This window comes from Branchiostoma floridae, chromosome 5, assembly GCF_000003815.2.
Source record: "Branchiostoma floridae strain S238N-H82 chromosome 5, Bfl_VNyyK, whole genome shotgun sequence".
In the NCBI taxonomy this organism is placed as follows: Eukaryota; Metazoa; Chordata; class Leptocardii; order Amphioxiformes; family Branchiostomatidae; genus Branchiostoma; species Branchiostoma floridae.
This window is the reverse complement of record NC_049983.1, coordinates 23,421,854-23,439,918: the sequence shown is the minus strand read 5'-3', so window position 1 is coordinate 23,439,918 and position 18,065 is coordinate 23,421,854. Positions and strand designations below refer to the sequence as shown.

Here is an 18,065-nt window from a genome sequence, read left to right as displayed (position 1 = left end):
GAAGGAAATTACACGGTCTTCCTCATTTCACCCAGGTGTAAAAATGGGTACCTGACTTCAATCGGGGATTGAAAATGTCTACCTTTACCTTCCGACAGTGTCTGTACTTTGTATGTGACACTGTTAATATAAGTTAATAAAAACTGTGTGCAGTGCCACGTTGTCCCCTTATGTCCGAAAGCAAACAAAAGATCACTAGTGCTGTAGGAAGGTGAGATTTTTACAATTATAATTACCTCAACTCACGCCTTTTGCGCCTCTATGTGGATATACTTTGTTGTTCACCGAATTAAGGTTGAGTGGTGAAACTAAATTTACTTTTAGACACACCCCTAACATACCCCTCAGGGCTGTTTTGGGGATGAGAGATTAAGAATCATGACCGAGGGAAAGGGAGACTGGTACAATTTGTCTGTGTTGTGGTCTCCAGCATTAGTTTTAATACTGTTTTTCAGCCTTTTTCCATGACAATTTCGTTGTATTCAAAACTACAAAACTGTAGCTAACATGATACACAGTCAGCTTAATTGAACTGGGGGAATACAGTAAAAACATACGGACAATACATACTTAAAGAAATGAACCGTGTCTATAATACATTATAGTTTACTGTGCACTTTTCACGCAGCTTTTTGGTGCATTTTCCTTTTTTTTATACAGGCCAATTCTTTTACTAAAATTTCAGCTTGTCCTTTATATCACCTTTTCCAACAGCAATGCGCTTTTTCATACATTGTAAGGTCTTCATTAAAGTATCAATCGACAAAAAAAGCACAGAGAAACAGGTTGACGATCACCTTTATTTACATACTCTCTGTCCAGCAGAGCAAGAAACATCGACTGATTTCTGTAAATTCTACCTTCTGTCTTAGAGTAACACAGAAACACCTGTCATGGCGCAAAAATACATTTACTGATAAAACCCCCTTTCTACTAAATGACGCCACTGGGCAACAGAAAACTTGACAGATTGTACAACAAATTTCATGGATCAAAAGAACAAATCATTAAAAAGTTTGTATATTTTGTCTTTGAGATCACACTATAACATTGTTCATCATATCCTAATTCTCAAGTTAAGTCACACGATTCCAATCTTGTCACTCAAGGGTTGCCATCTAGTGGAAAGGGGACCTAAGCTACTGGCCATCATTGTCATAGTTGATGTATTGCAAACACTTATAACATGTTTCCTTCTTCTGATATGTTTGAAGGCACTAATCGATATACAGTACATAAGTTGCTAATATCATATAAGGCAGATATGAAAAAACAGTACAAAATCACCTCCCTTGTAACACAATAATACACCTCACTTACACATAGTACAATCATAGTACAATAATTGGAACATTACCCAAATATAATCACATATCATTAATACGATTCTTCATAAACTTTGTACAAAACCCCTCAGTTTATATAGATACAAGCTGTATAATATAATCTACGGTACCTTAAAGCAGCATTACTTCTGCAATATTCCCTAAATTTGCTTTCTAAACATCGATGTTAGAATATACTCATAATCATCATTTTGATTCCATATGTAACACAACGTTATATATTTATCATTATTGTCCAAAGGCACATTGTTATATACATGCATGTTTCTACACAGCTGTGGTCCAAGAAACCTTAGCAGATATCATCGCAATAAAAGATATGCATCAAAAAGCAAACTACATGTACAAGCAGCCTTGTTTCTTAAGATTGTCCTTGATTAAGAACATTACATCAAATTTAATAGTAATTTTTTACAACTGGAATAGTTAATGACTGTGGAGCTTTCAAAATTGGGAACTGTGTTACTCTAAAGTTGGTGTAAGCTCTGAGAAGCTTTGATTTATTTTTTTTATTTTTTAACAATTCATTTGCAAGTCTGCATGAAATATCAACCTTGTTATTCTCCCTGGGTTTAAACTTTAAATTTTGTTACAAAGAAAGGCAAGACGTAGCAATGTTTGATGTACCAGACCAGAATACTCCATTAGACCTTGTTCTAGCTTGAATACTTGTACCCCATGACTGCATTCCAATTTCTGAACTTTGGATACTTTGGCAAAGAAATTCTGTTAATTTAAAAACATACAAATGAATCCAATGTATACTTAGATGGATAACCATATTAGATTTTGTTCTACATGTAGCTGGAATTCCTCAAGACCGCATTCCGATTCCTTGACTTTGGATATTCTAGCAAAGAAAAGCATTACAACCAGATCAAGTGTATAGATGGTAACCACATGTACATTAGACTTTGTTCTGCGTGGAGTATCTCATGACTGCATTCTGATTCCTTAACTTTGGATATTTTAGCAAAGAAAAGCATTACAAACAGATCCAGTGTATAGATGGATAACCACATGTACATTAGACCTTGTTCTGTGTGGAGTATCTCGCCACAGCCGCAGACTTCTTAACCTTGTTGACACCTAACCACAGTATTCCATTAGAACTTGTTCTAGCTGGAATACCTCATGACTGCATTTTGATTCCTTAATTTTGGATATACTAGCAAAGAAAAGCATCACAAACAGATCCAGTGTATAGATGGACAACCACATGTACATTAGACCTTGTTCTGAGTGGAGTATCTCGCCACAGCCGCGGATTTCTTTACCTGGTCCCACTTGTCGGGGTGTTTGCGGAAGTAAACCACACTGCCAACAATGATCACCACCAGAATAACCAGTGCCAGGGTTCTAGCTAGTGCATTTTAGCGTAGTGGGCCTCTAGACTAAAATTTGTGACCACTACTCTAAAATAAGGGCCACTACGGTAATTTTACACAAGTGAAGTGGTGCTTTGCTATCATTTTCTTGTTCAGGAATATCTAATCAATGTCTGAACAATGAAAAATGATGATATGCCATTCAAAACTGACCAAAAATCCTTCAAATTACATGTGATGTTAACAGAGTGCCAACTTGTAACTCGACATTGTCAAAATCTCATCAATCTCCTGATTGGTCGCTTCGCTACCATGCCATTCCCACTACGCTAAAATGAAATCCTGGCTTATATACAGGTATATAGAACCCTGACCACCAGCATGACAAGGTCTAATGTGGTTATCCAAGATCTATTATATACTGGATCTGTCTGTAATGCCTTTCATTGCTGAAATATCTAAAGTTCAGAGCTCAGATGCAGTCCAGAGGTCTTCCAGCTAGAGCATTGTCTAATATATCGTATTGGGGGGTCTTAACTTTGGATACTTTAGCAAAGAAAATATGTTAAAACATAGTCTAATAGTTTACAGATGAATAACCATGTGCACATTAGACCTTGTTCTGCATGGAGTATCTCGCCACAGCCGCTGACTTCTAAACCTTGTTGACACCTAACCACAGTATTCCATTAGAACTTGTTCTAGCTGGAATACCTCATGACTGCATTTTGATTCCTTAATTTTGGATATTCTAGCAAAGAAAAGCATCACAAACAGATCCAGTGTATAGATGGATAACCACATGTACATTAGACCTTGTTCTGAGTGGAGTATCTCGCCACAGCCGCTGACTTCTTCACTTGGTCCCACTTGTCAGGGTGTTTGCAGAAGTAGACCACACTGCCAATGATGATCACCACCAGAATAACGACCAGCATGACAAGGTCTAATGTGGTTATCCAAGATCTATTATATACTGGTCAGGATCTGTTTGTAATGCCTTTCATTGCTGAAATATCTAAAGTTAAGAGCTCAGATGCAGTCAAGAGGTCTTCCAACTAGAACATTGTCTTAAGTATATAGTATTGTGGGGTCTTAACTTTGGATACTTTAGCAAAGAAAATATGTTAAAACATAGTCTAATAGTTTACAGATGAATAACCATGTGCACATTAGACCTTGTTCTGTGTGGAGTATCTCGCCACAGCGGCAGACTTCTTCACCTGGTCCCACCTGTCCGGGTGTTTGCGGAAGTAGACGACGCTTCCGACGATGATCACGACTAGAATAACGACCAGCATGACCATGCCTACCACCAGACCAACGCTGGTCTCCGTACGCGCCACGAACAGGCCGCCGCGGTCAACCTGTGTCAGACATGACAGAATGTTATAAGGTCTCATTGATGTATTACTATGCGAGTGGGGACCCTAATTTAGTAAAAGAGATCCGAGCCAAAAATGAACGGCTGCACGGACGCATGTTTTTAGCGGTGAGAAATTCCCTTTTAGCCAGCGGAACTGATCTCAAAAGTTAGATTGGTGAAAGCTTATTTGTAACTGCAGAAAATAGCAGGTAAAGTTTTGCAGCCGCGCGCTAGGTCGGAGGTACACAGTCGTGGGTTCTGAGTGGTGCGGTTGTACAATAGCAGCGAAAAATTGCCTTTTGTGGGGATTGATTAATCGTAGTTTGTAATTGCTATAAAAAAAGTTCCTACGTATAGTTTACATTGGCAATTTTTTCCCACGATATAGGGTAAATGTGCTCGACATAGAATGAAAAATCTGCTGAAATTTCACGTAGCTTCATTATGAACGCGCGCATTTAAACCACGAATTAATACATAGAAGTCTATGGGAAGAAGAAACTCATCAATGAGACCATAAAAGAAGTAGCATTGCCATACAAACAATAGTAGTTGACCACAAGAATAAGATGTATGTAACGTTGTATGGTAATGACAATGTTGTCAGACAATAACATGTAAAACCTAAATCATATGTGTCAGCTCTTGCTGGATACTATTGGATACTGTCTACTAAATGTGGTCATCATTGCGTTTTAAGATATTGCTGACCATAGTGGAAGTACGTCAATCTTTGATTATTCAACTACTTCAAGACTTGTGTTTAACCTTCAATTCCATGTCCTGAAATTCAGATTTTATTTGATGGATGGGTAGAAACTTTGTCTGAACAAGCGAATTTCTGTCCCAGGAGGGAGGGACAGGTCCTGGAGTCAGCCTTCATTCAACCACAGGCTGCTATACACCAAGCGAGGTCAATGAGGCAAAAAGACAAAACTTATTTCTAAAATCAGCTACCATTTACTTTTTCCCAAAACCACACAAATTTTTTACAATATAAGATCAAATAATAAATATAAATATTGTACCTGATATTATGCACCAAATTATGTAGCAATTTAGAGTAGTGTAGACTGACACCATAGTCCCTTAAGAGATGCAAAATAAAAACATAATAATGCGAATATTTCACAGACATGCAGCCATTCTCTTATTGGTCGCTTTCCTAACTGGCGGGCTATCATTGGTTGAACTGCTAATTATGATGGACAGTCTTTTGTTTGCCTCATTGAACTCGTTTTAGATCTACCATGGCCGCCGCGTGAAAAGGTGTATAGTCTTGCTTCTCATCAATAACAAATCATTCAATTGATTGACTGACCTGGAAGGAGGCGACTCCCCCGCTGATTTCGGCATTGAGCTTGCTCCAGCTGGTGAAGCTGTCGGGGTTGGCGTGGTAGATCGCCACGTTACTCACTCCACTGTTAACCTTCATGTTTACCTGTGGGCACAAACAAGTAAACAACATCGTGTAAATAAATTAGATTTTCATATAGATGAGTTAAATACAAAGGTTAGTAAACATCTCCAATACTTGGTAACTCAAGGGGATATCTAGTAAGGCCACTAGTCAAAACAAGTGAATGGTCTATAAATTATGTATTATCTGAAAAATTGCAAAACAGAAGGCTGCAAAGCTGAAAATATAACATCATTTTCAACCATTATTCAAACAAAAATTAATTTTTCCACAATATCTCCAACCGAAAGGACTAAACATTAGCATTCCCCTAAAACTGTTTGAGTTGAACAGCCAAAAAATTGGCATCCAAAGTAATAATTTGATGGTCTTGTTGGAAAACTACACTGAGTCATAGATCTTTGAGTAACATGCTGATCTTTCAGGTGGGCAGAGCTACAGTATTTTCCCCACCTTGAAGGTCTTGTCACCCTGAGTGATCTTGTCTGTAGGTGAGATGAGGATGTAGTTGGAGGCGTAATCTGACCCCACGTTGATGCTGGCCTGGCGAGACTCCAGTAGGTCCTCCCCAGCCTCTGGTTCCCACTCTTCCAGTCGCATCTTCTGTAGTCCTGACAGTGTGCCACGGGGGACAGTCACTACTGCAGCACTGGGTACAAAAAATTAAACAAAATTATTACAGGTTCCCACTCCTCCAGTCGCATCTTCTGGAGTCCTGACAGTGTACCGCGGGGGACAGTCACTACAGCAGCACTGGGGACAGAAAGTTATACACATTATTATAGGAATTTCAACCCCTGCCTCTGGTTCCCATTCCTCCAGTCGCATCTTCTGTAGTCCTGACAGTGTACCACGGGGGACGGTCACTACTGCAGCACTGGGTACAGAAGGTTATATAAAGTTATTACAGTTCCCACCCCTCAGTCTCATCTCAAATCACAGCATAGGTGTCTAAATCACAGCATGGGGGGTTCAAATCACAGCATAGGGGTCCAAATCATAGCATAGGGGTCCAAATCATAGCATAGGGGTCCAAATCACAGCATAGGGGTCCAAATCATAGCATAGGGGTCCAAATCATAGCATAGGGGTCCAAATCATAGCATAGGGGTCCAAATCATAGCATAGGGGCCCAAATCATAGCATAGGGGCCAAATCACAGCAAAGGGATTCCCCATGGATGCCCAAACTACATCTATGCCAGCTAGAACACTGTCACTTACTCTTGATTAAAGGTGATGTTTCCCCCGTTCCACCCCACGCTCTCCGTCTTGACCGGTTGGTCCACCACGATGACCCGCCCCTTCTGGCTGCGGTTGGAGAAGTTGTTGTTCCGTGTCGACATGTAGTGGAACACGCCAGACTGGGTCACCTTCCGAGGGCCAAGGTCGAAGTACGTTCCCGCGTCATCTAACTCCGACATCTCCCCACCAAACTGGTCTGGATGGACAAAAAAAAAATCAGTTATCTTCAACTTCAAGGCAATTAATGTGGATTTCAAGAGGGAATCAGGAAGAGGAAAGATTTTGTCCATTGTAGAATAACAAAAGTGGCAGATGATGAAATTATTCTTGGAAATCATCGAGATCTATATGATCTAAGTTCTGAAATAACCCCCCAAAAAACCTTCTTTTTATTTCAATTAAATTTCAACAAGGCAATACAGAGGGCATCCCAGACAGCAATGCTGATGTTGAGTGCCTGTTTGCATGAGTGATCCTAATGTTTTGTGGCTATCAGTTTTTTAGTCATCAGAATATGATCTTTTCAGTAAGAAAAACTGTAACAGGAGAAGTTTTTTTTCCTTCGTCAATGAAGGTTAGACATCCACATGATAAGATATACCAAATAACAGTTACCCAAGCAACTGGATCACAGTACTAGTAATGTTACTGACGAAAGGTAGCACATGGCACCTAAAATGTCTGATCTTTCCAAAAACTTCTATTTAGCATTTCGTCTTTTTCCCCAAGGAAGCCAGGACACTTACGGTTGTCTAAGATGGCCAGGTTCCTCATAAGGTCCTTACTGAAGCCCAGGAAGGTGGCGTTACTCAGGTGCATGGGGTAACTCCTGCCCCACTGCCCCTTCACAGGCTTAGAGCCGTAGCCTGTTCCCTTCCCCTCGGGGTAGACCTGCGCCCCCTGCAACACCACGTTGGAACGGTCCGTCCCTGCCTTTCCCTGGCCGTCGTTGTTTTCTGGGTTTGTGTTCGAGCCGGTCCATCTGGAAAAACGGGGGTATTTTTTAACATTGCGTTCTTAATCAAGAATTAATCAAATCATCATGTTTAAGGACTGCTGCAATCAATTGTTTTTAATTCATCAAGTTCAAGAAAAAATTTTTTTCGGAAAAAGATACCGAGACAAAGAAGTTTGTCAGGAGATTCTGTCAAGTCGCTTTACTTTTCATGTTGATACAGTCAAAACATTTCAATAGTGTTTAAGACCAACTCACTTGATCAATCTTGGAGGAACTGTAGATCTAAATTATACTATCTTTGATTTTTTTAAGCATAGTGTAGTTATAAGTTGTGTACTGTATATACAGTGCATATATGGTGATATCGTCAAAAAAGTTTATGGATAAAAACCATAATAAGTAAAGAAAACAACTACTGACTGGTAGTGCACGTAGTCCCCCTTGGAGACCTCCAGCGTGTTGGGCACAAAGTCGTACTCCACGGCGGGGTACACCTGCACGATGTTCCCACGCTTCCCGCGTACGTTCACGTTGTGGATGGTCGCCCCCGACAACTCCTTGGGACGCTTCCGCACAGCAAAGGTGTGAGACCTGGATGGGTGCAACTTAGAATTAATATCTTTTACTAAGATTTAAATTGGCTGCAACTTTTTTTGTTACTTCCCAACATTTCTCAAATTTCAAAAGCATGTACATGTAGAAAGCTCTCCTTCTACAAGGCTAAAGGTATGTGATATGGGCATGCAAAAGAAATATTAGGGTCCTATCTAATCTTGAATGTTAGGTGTGCTTTTCAGGAATTACAAAACTCTCAGTGACAGAAGTAGATCACCTGGCATGGATGGAACAAAAAGCATGGCTTATATTGAGACAGGGTGTGGACAGTAGACGAGTACATTGTATTCAATGTACATGTAGTTGCAAATCAACAAATTTGTGAAATATCGTGTACTGTCTTTGTAACAGCCACAACCTAGTTGGGCAGCCCTGGCTGTACATGCTTAACAGCCAAACCTATAAATGAAAAGAAAAAACACACCTGTCCTGAAACACCCTGCCGTACTGGTTGGTGTTGACCGCCAGCTGCAGCTCGAAGTCCTTCTCCGGCGTTCCCTCGCTGGCAAACTCTCCAAACACCTTCACCTACAATGTACATTGAATCATGATTAGTGGGAATCTTTTTAATAATAATGCACAAAGAGCAAACCTTTATCAAGACCAATTTTATGACAATGCTGTATTAATTTTAGTTTAATGATGCCCCAATGTAAACTACAATGCAGTTCACACATCCAGTGGCTGCCTGTATGGCTATTGTCTTCTTGTATTTTGTATATCTATGGCACTAGAGCTAGCTACTAGGGGGCTCAAACTGAGCATGTCACTTATTTCCTAGCACATTAGAGCTATCTACCACTCAAAAATGTGACCATAGCTTGTCCAGAACAAGAGATATCAAAACTGGAAGTTCTGTCGCAGTACCAACGGGAGCCGCTAGGAAGCACAAAATCATTTTCAGTTTTCATCACAACCTACTGATACACCAAACATGAAACGAATCCATCCACTCAGCCATTCTTGAGTTATCTTCTTGACAGACAGACAGACAGACAAGCGCCTAAAATAACCAAATAACCTCCATGACATACTTCATTGACTCAGAGGTAATAAACCAGTCCTGACCTGCGGGTTCTGCTTGTAGACGTATCCTCGATCCTCTGCTTCCTGCGGGGACAGCCCAAACTTGCTCCCCACGTCCACTCCTTCCTCGTCCTTGTTGTTGGTGGAGTTGACTGACGGGTCCCAGCCCTCGAAATCACCTGTCGAGATGTTGTACCTGAAAAAACAATAACAACAACAACAACAACATTAGACCTGCGTTCTTGGAAAGCAACACTCCATGTACATTCAATCTGTTGTTTCTGGAAACAACAACTTACAGCTGTATTCTACAAAAGAAGCTAATTTCTTGGTTTGTCATGCAGAACGAAAAAAATTAAGTATATAAGTTAACCTTCCATATAATGGTTACCAAACAGAAGAAATTTCTTAACAAGTATTAGGTTCAAAGAAAAAAAACATTTATTCAATGTTTCAATTCAATTTTGTTCTTAAAAAAAAAGGTGGAATAAAGGAAAGAGAGGAAAGCTCCAAGCTCGAACAAGAAGTAAGTCAAGATAAAGAATACTAAAGAAGGAAACAAAAAATTAGATAAAGAACACATGAAACAAAGTAAGAATGCAAGCAAGATATGATAAGATAAAAACACCAAGAAATTACTTTAAAAAAACACAGCTCTGACCTGATCCTGAGAACACACTTCTCGTGGTCCAGGCCTGGGATGGTCCAGTTGTACAGGGCGGGGTAACCCCCCAGGGTGTTGCCTAGGTGATTGTCTCGGGTCCACTCCGTCTCGCGACACTCCGGTGCCGGCAGCCCGTGCGCGTGCATCTCCTGCCAGATCCCGCGGGTACCGTTACGGTCGTTTGTAGGGTAGCGGAAGTCCTGGGGGGAATATAAAAGGATTTTTTTAGGTTTACACATCTTGTGTTACAACAGACTCCGCTGGTATGGCCACGTGCAAAGAATGACCCATGACAACTGGCCAAGAAAGGTCATGAACTTGTCTGTAGTGGGCCAGAACCCGCATGGGCACCCCACGAGGAGATGGGTAGACAGTGTTGATGAAGTTTTTAGAAATTCAGACTTGCAAAAGCCAACCACCTTGACAGAGGCGAATGGAGAGCGGCAATCAGGCCGAAACATCTTGACGAAACGTCCAACCCTTGGACATACGAGGACAATACAATTCTTATGTATGACTGAAGGATTATTACAGAAACAAAACCCAATAGAATAATAGCCACTATCCATGGTCTTTTTTGGATAATTTATTTTCCTCTCATAATTAGCCCCAGAGATAAGGATATCATATAGGAGCCTGCCCAGCTCTCCTCATAGGGTGTGACTGATTACCAGGAATCACAAGAGGAACACATAAAAAGCACATTCTCTAACTACAGCAGTGAGTCAGATATTCATTGCATCATTAGCAAGTTCAAGCAGGATCACAAGTAGCAATGTTGGAGTCTCATATCGCAGCCTTGCAATCTGAACCCTCTACTCATAACTGCCACCTAGCAGTTCAACCCCAAACTGCAGCCTCATCATCACTATAGTAAGATGTAGACCTGCTTATCTTTATTGCTAGTAGGGCAAAAGTTCAGACAGATGTTGATGCAAACCTTTATTAGCTTAACCTTGCTGTGTGTAAACATCTTTTTACTGTGCACACTATCAAATGTGTACCTCTTATCTTATGGATAGATAAGAGTGGTGGGTTTTAAGGTGACCTCATAAATGATTTATGTTCAATCTTCCAAACTACCAAAGGAAGTTCCAACTAATCTCCAAGCAGATTCCTCCGTGGCATAAGACAGTAACATAAGCTGGGGAAGGAGTTTAGCCGGAACGCATGGCCAATTTACTCCTGTGCCGGCTAAACTCCTTCCCCAGCAGCTTAGTCTTATATATGCCACGGAGGAATCTGCTTGGAGATTAGTTCCAACCCTTTATTGCTATAATGAGCAAATCCATGTGCGCAATGCATCCATGAAGTTTCAACCCTGAGACTCAAATTTCATAAGCCTACACTAGCTACCAGAGCTCAAAATTGATTTGGAGGAATAGGTCACAGCCGCACCCAACCTAGACATTTTGTAATTACTGTAAATGCAGAAATGTTCGCGGTGGATTAATATTCGCGGTTTTCACGGCGACCACTTCACCGCGAACTTAAATCCAGCGCAAACATTTTTTTATTATGGTATTAGATTGCAGTGTATGATGTTACCGCGAACTTAAATCCACCGCGAAAAGTCATTTTTCCCGCTACCGCGAAATTAAATCCCCGCGAACTTAAATGCATTTACAGTACCGTCAAGTTTGTAAACTTCTTTACCTCACAGTCAACCTTCTTGTTGGCCCCTTTTCAAACAGTTGCATGTTCTACAGTATACTGAGTATAAAACTTTGTGAATCTCTGAACTTCTTCACCTCACAGTCTTGCTTGTTGTTGGGGATGATGGCCCTCCTCCCATTGAAGATCTGTCCTCAAGCTTACCTTACACTGCTGCCATCAATGTCATCATCAAACACTTTTCAAACAGTTACATGTTCTAAGGTTTACCGTGTGTTAAAATGGCTGCTAGCAGCAGCTGTCAATCAATTTTGGTTGGTATGGGCAGGTTGAATGCCCCATTGGGACTGTAAAAAAGGTGTTTGCTGGTTGGGGAAGACAGGTGGTGGCTTGAGAGGGGGTCTTAACTAATTATGTAACAATGTAAGGGACTGTTTCAATGTGCCCCGACATATAGCAGGTGGTTGCCTTTGCCAGGTGGTTGCTCGGACAGGTTTCACTGTACTAATATTTCTTCACCTCACAGTCTTGCTTGTTGCTGGGGATGATGGCCCTCCTTCCATTGAAGATCTGTCCTCAAGCTTACCTTACACTGCTGCCATCAATGTCATCATCAAACACTATTCATTGGACAAACAGTTGCATGTTCTACGGTTTACTGTGTATCAAAACTTGTGAACATCTTCACCTCACAGTCGACCTTGTTTGTTGTTGTTGGGGATGATGGCCCTCCACCTGTTGAAGAAAACTTCCCTCAAGCAGATAGACCTTACACTGAAGCCATCAATGCAATGTCGACGTCAAAGTCACAATCTTTCCTTTCATACACACTTGCATGTTCTGCGGTTTCTTAACCCTAACTCGCTCTAACCCTAACCCCAACCCTTACCCTAACCACTATTTATTTATTAAAAAACTGTGACCATCTTTACCTCACAGTCTTGCTTGTTGTTGGGGATGATGGCCCTCCTCCTAGTGTTGGCCTGCAGGTTCTCCATGATGTACTCCTGCGGAACCACGCACTCGTAACGACCTTTGACATTCTCGCTCTCGCGCTGGTAGTACGGGCAGCGCCGGGGGTTGTTCGTCAGCACGGCAATATCCTACGGGAGACAACAAATTAAAGAGTTAAATTTTTTCTGAAAAACCATACAAAAATAAAACAATCATTCAGACTGAATTTTCAGCCTATGGCCCTCCTCAGGGCAACTGACCCATCTGTTCAAAGTTGTCATGTGACTTCATGGGAAAACAGAGCTAGCGGGTCAAAGGTGCTTTGCTTTAGTTGACTTACTTGACTAGTTGAAAAGTTCACCAGAAGAAAAAAAAATGCTACATTTCCCAGAACCACCCAAAATTGGACGTTTTTGATGGCCAAATCCAGGGTTGTAGCCAGCACCTGTCCTTCAGTCCTTTGAAGGAATTTTGCAGCTGGGGACTGAAAAAAGTTTTCCCCATTCCGTCCCCTGGGACAGACAAAAATTGATATGTAAAGATATAAAAAACTGAAACCCATGTGTTCTTCTTCACCAAAACAGATGCCATTGAATATCTTAGTCTACAAGCAATATTTGCACCTCAAAATGCAGGTAATAGTGTTTCAGAGGGTCTTGATTTAAACATTTTCTGGGACCCAGACCCCCTAGAAATGTCACGCCATGCCTTCGGTGCTCGATAGGATTCCCATTCAAAATCAAGGGGACTGAAAATGATTTCAGGCTGGCTACAACCCTGGCCAAATCACAAGTTCCAGCAAAACAATTCTAAGACTGAGAACTGTAAGCCTGTACAGTCTATTTCAATTCTCCCGTGATCACATTTTCTTGATAAAATCAGTTTTGCCGAAAGGCACTTCTACATTTGCTAAAAATACTATCCAAGAACCGTACACTTCATTACTCCTGCCTTAACCCCAGCTACCTGCAGTGAAAAGAGCAGCAGCAACTGTTAACTGTTTACAGTATGGAGCCACACCAGTCTGGCACACACGACTGCACATGTGCTGTAGGGCAGCCAGATGGTTCAAGGCCACATTCTAACATTCACCTCCATTTGTTTAACTGGAGCTACAGGCGTCATATGCCACTACAAGTTATTGCTTAGCACTCAAACAGAATCCCGTAGTAACTAAGGACTGTATATTACCCCAAGCTAAAATAAACCAGCTTCTCATGCAGTCAGGATGAACATAACACTTTCTAACATTGACTTTAGCTAACTATGCATAAATATGATACTATAGCTAAATAGGAAAGGTACGTGTAGTAACATGCATTGGCATAATACCGGTCATAAGCCTTATACCGGTCGATTAAAAATAGTGGAACTTAAAGAGATCTACACATGCAACAATAGTTATTTCTGAGGTATGCACACTTCAGACATCTAGGTGTCCAATACATCATTTACAAAGCATCGATAACAATGCATTCGAAGACAACAAGGCCAAAAGTTTTCAGGTCATTTTCGGGGCAGGCGAGCTCGTCGTGGGACAAACACACTGTCACGTTCATCGCCAGATTTGTAGATAATAATCACATGATTCAACAGCAATCTTGAATTTCTTTTGGTGACCTACAACTCGTGTAAAAGTGTGAGGAACCGTTGCATTATCGACTGGATCTACGGCTGAATGGGTCAAATTGAACGTACGCCGCCATTTTCCCGCCATTTTTAATGCTACGGCCAGCAGTAAAGTTTTACGTCATAGCGTTTGTGACGGACCAAAATTAAATGAAAATTCTTGTCAGTATACGCCCATTTTCTCATGACTTTTTGTATGCTCATGCAGATTTTTGTTTTGTGCAACTACTAACAGGAAAGAAAGGAACAACAGAGGATGTATAAAGGTACATAGCGGCAGTTAATTGTGCCGTGTTTCGTTCGGCCGGTATAGTGCACCCCCTTCCAACCACGCGCCCGTTCTCCGTGCAATTCTGCGGTGTGTTCCAATTACGATATTATATTTTTAGCAGGACCTGAGAGACAAAATAATTTACACAGAAGAAGTGGCAAAGGTAAGCTGTAACAGCAACATGTAACTGGAGAAAATGATGCGTTGATCATTTGCCAAATTAGCATTGCTTGAGAAATTGCAGTAAAGCGACCGGTATTATGCCAATGGATGTTAAAACACAAAAGCAAAAATCCCCTTCTAGTAACTTGTTCTACAAAAGATGACACAGACTGTGCAATGGAGGTTTCAGTCTCACTATACAGCTTGCCATGTGTACAAAAGGGAGAGAAATCATCCATGTCAAAATTTACTGATCTCAGAGATACCTGCTGTATCCATGACACCAAATGTCACCAAACTTGGCATTCTGACAAATTGGACAACATTGGATCACAGATGGCAGAGATCCACATAAAGGCTAGCATTACAACATGTAGGAAAGACATAAATCTGTTCCATTGCTTATTTTGACATGTTGGACCAAGGGTTTACACTTCTGACAGTAGCCTGAAAAAAAAATGTCCACAATGAAATTTCTATCAAGGACAGGGCTGTGTTAGCTTTCAATGACATTTTCTTCAGCAATATACAATCATGTACTGTGTGTTCTCTCATTCATTGAATGGTTTTGAGGAATTGAAGATAACAGCTGGGGCCTGTCCTCTCTGTGTAGCATACACTTTATCAATGATCACTTGGCAAGGATGCACAAATGAATTATTTAAACTACAATCAGAGAATAAGTGTTGTACATGTGCCAGATTCAATATAACACCACAAGAATCTGATACACACATCAACCCCAATGTTCCAACCTTGGCACATGGACAAAGGCCCCATTCCAAGTCAGTGAGTCACCGTGCCCTTGGACTTGACCCAGATACTGTAACAGTAGCAACTGGGAATACACATGTACCATTGCCAAGCAACTAGGTCACCCTTCTTGTCTTGTAGCATGCAGTTAAAAAGAAATTATAGCATGCACAAGATATGAACTTTCAAAAGATATCATGTGTGTGTGTGCTGGCCTTGAACTGTACATGCCCTGGGCACAAAGTCCCGCGAGGGGCATTGCCCAGTATTACGTAGATGTAGATGTAGATGCAGTTGAACCTGAAGAAGTAATGGCTGTGAATTATATGTATTCTATATCACACAGTTGCCATGACAGAAGTAGCAGATTGCCAGGCTCATCTATAGAAATGAGACAAAGTTACATCTCAGTCTACTAATGCCTGAAGCTAAATATGAAGCTGTGAGTTTGATTCTGAGTGTGTGGCTCACCCATACATACTACGGGAAAGGGTTTCAGTCCTTAGAACAGGACGCTAAGTGTGGTTCACTGTTCATTGTGCTTCTTAAACGAGCTAGGGGAATTTCCCTGGCACAATTATAAAAGATGTAAATTAATACAGTATACATCGCCTCTGTCTTGGTCAGTGGAAGATTAGAATATATAGTTATTCAGTGGATCGATTAACTGGATATCACTATCACTATGACTAAGCACAAAATGTTTTAAGCATTGTGCAAGATAGGAACTTTGAAAGCCGGTGTTGGCCTTGTAGTTGACCCAGAGGAAGTGATGACTAGTGCTACATTGTGTGTGATGTGTTCCAGATGTAGGGACTGGCATGCTGTTGCTGGGTCAGTAACTTCTCATACAGGCCCTAACCTTGGACCAGCTCAGAAAGCAACCATTACTGTGTGTAATTGCAATATGCATAAAATGGAAAAAGACTTGTACAAATGAACCATCCACTAGACTAGGAATGAAAAGCTTGAGCTGAAGAAAAAAAAAATCTTCTAAGCCCGTATAGACTTGAATAAATCTAATGTCAAGTCAAGTCAAATCTAAAGCCTAACATGCCTTACATTAGATGTGGCTGTGACCCTTATATTATTAAATGAAAGTTCATCTATTTTTCTCTCTCAGCTACTCTAGAACATAAGACAGTACAACATTAATGTATGCTTGTGTGTGAAAATTATGATAAGTAAAATTCACATTAATTGCTATGGGAACAGGATATACTAGTATGTTGGGCAAAATTTGGCATGAATGTCAGATAGAGTGCACCATCACAGATCATCAGTTACAACTTACATTGTATCTAGGGTAACCTTTAGTTGAACCCAACTGCACCAGGAAGTATCATTGTGACAGTCTTTGGTAGAAATATGCTGCACAGACACAGATCTAGACACATACAATCATACAATATCAGTGCCATTACTCAATACTACAATATGTTTCACAGATAATCTGATCAGTCCAAGTTCACACACAGCTGGAGATGATATCTGCATGTTTCTGGTAAGAGTCATATTGTGTATGAGTAATCATGCAGTTATTACATGCTTGAAAAAAGCATGTACTGTTTCTGGTAGGGATCTTTGTGATTCCGGACCGATATCTCTAGAACCTCTGGATGGATTGCGATTTCCTTTGCTATGGGGATAGAGTGTGTGACCTATTGTGCTATTAAGTAGATTAGAAGTTTGCTGTTGTTTTGTGGTTCGTTTTAAAAAAAATATTTACACCCCTTTTCCTGATATGGAGTGATCTGGCCTCATTCCCTCTGTCTCAACCTCCTTGGGGACAGCTAGCAGCTGTAACATGTGTTTTGAGTTTTCAGTAGCATGGGAGTGTGTGGAAGGGTCGTTTCCAGTGCTATATCTCCAGAACAGAACGTGTGATTTACCTCCATGAAAAATGGAGGTATAGTTTTTGGTGTGTCTGTGTGTGTGTCTGTTTGTGTTTCCACATATTTGTGGTCAGCATAACTTTAGAACCTGTTGATGGATTGTAATGATATTTGGTATTTGGGTAGGTGTTTGGAAGACGAAGGTCAAAGTCAATTTTGGATCCCCTGGTGTGTGACCTTGGTACTGCAACAGAACTTGGATTTTTGTATCTTTTGACATGGATATGCTATGGTCTTGATTTTTGGTGGCACATAGCTTGTGGTGTAAGGAAGAAGTGTTGTATGTTTGGGCCCTCTAGCAGCTTGCTCTAGAACTGCTGGGGCATTCTGGTCAAAATCTTCCAAGGAGCAAAAAAGAGCAACTGTGACCATCGCTGTCACCTCTGTATGGTGTGAACCATTACACATTGAGATACAATGTATGTGCCAGGTGCAGGTGTAACAATAGGAAATAAAAATGAAATGGTGAGGACACCAGAAAGGTGTAGTTTTGGATCTCACTGTTTACCATAGGTAGATATATAACTTAAGAACAATGATGGAATAATTTTGCCAAACGTCAAACCATATCAACCCCCACAACACACCATACGCACCATCACAAAACAAAATATTTCAAGCAGGTTTGAGTTTTCAGACTCTTGTTCTCATCTGAACTTTGTAATGTTGTCATCGTTATGCTTCATTTTCTTTCAGTCTATCTTTAAAAACGAATTCCTACCTGAAAATAATAAATTATCATCAACTCAGTTCCTCGATAAAAGTACACTAAAATACTGCAGCAACTTACTGTAATCATAATAAAACTGTATAGCATTTG

The 18,065-nt window shown here is 40.7% G+C and overlaps 1 protein-coding gene across 1 annotated transcript in view; it reads right to left on the bottom strand.

Annotated features, from left to right (window-relative positions):
- Positions 1-2,879: 2,879 nt before the first annotated feature.
- LOC118415937 (protein DD3-3-like) overlaps positions 2,880-18,065 on the bottom strand; it is a 26,545-nt gene continuing 11,359 nt past the window's right edge. Inside the window, exons 7-16 of the mRNA XM_035820893.1 lie at positions 12,514-12,684; positions 9,965-10,167; positions 9,346-9,499; positions 8,702-8,805; positions 8,083-8,253; positions 7,451-7,686; positions 6,684-6,900; positions 5,914-6,109; positions 5,362-5,481; positions 2,880-4,041 (exon numbers count right to left, since the gene is read on the bottom strand). Coding sequence (XP_035676786.1) covers positions 3,847-4,041; positions 5,362-5,481; positions 5,914-6,109; positions 6,684-6,900; positions 7,451-7,686; positions 8,083-8,253; positions 8,702-8,805; positions 9,346-9,499; positions 9,965-10,167; positions 12,514-12,684 — 1,767 coding nt within the window. The 3' untranslated portion in view covers positions 2,880-3,846. The remainder of the gene's footprint in view (positions 4,042-5,361; positions 5,482-5,913; positions 6,110-6,683; positions 6,901-7,450; positions 7,687-8,082; positions 8,254-8,701; positions 8,806-9,345; positions 9,500-9,964; positions 10,168-12,513; positions 12,685-18,065) is intronic.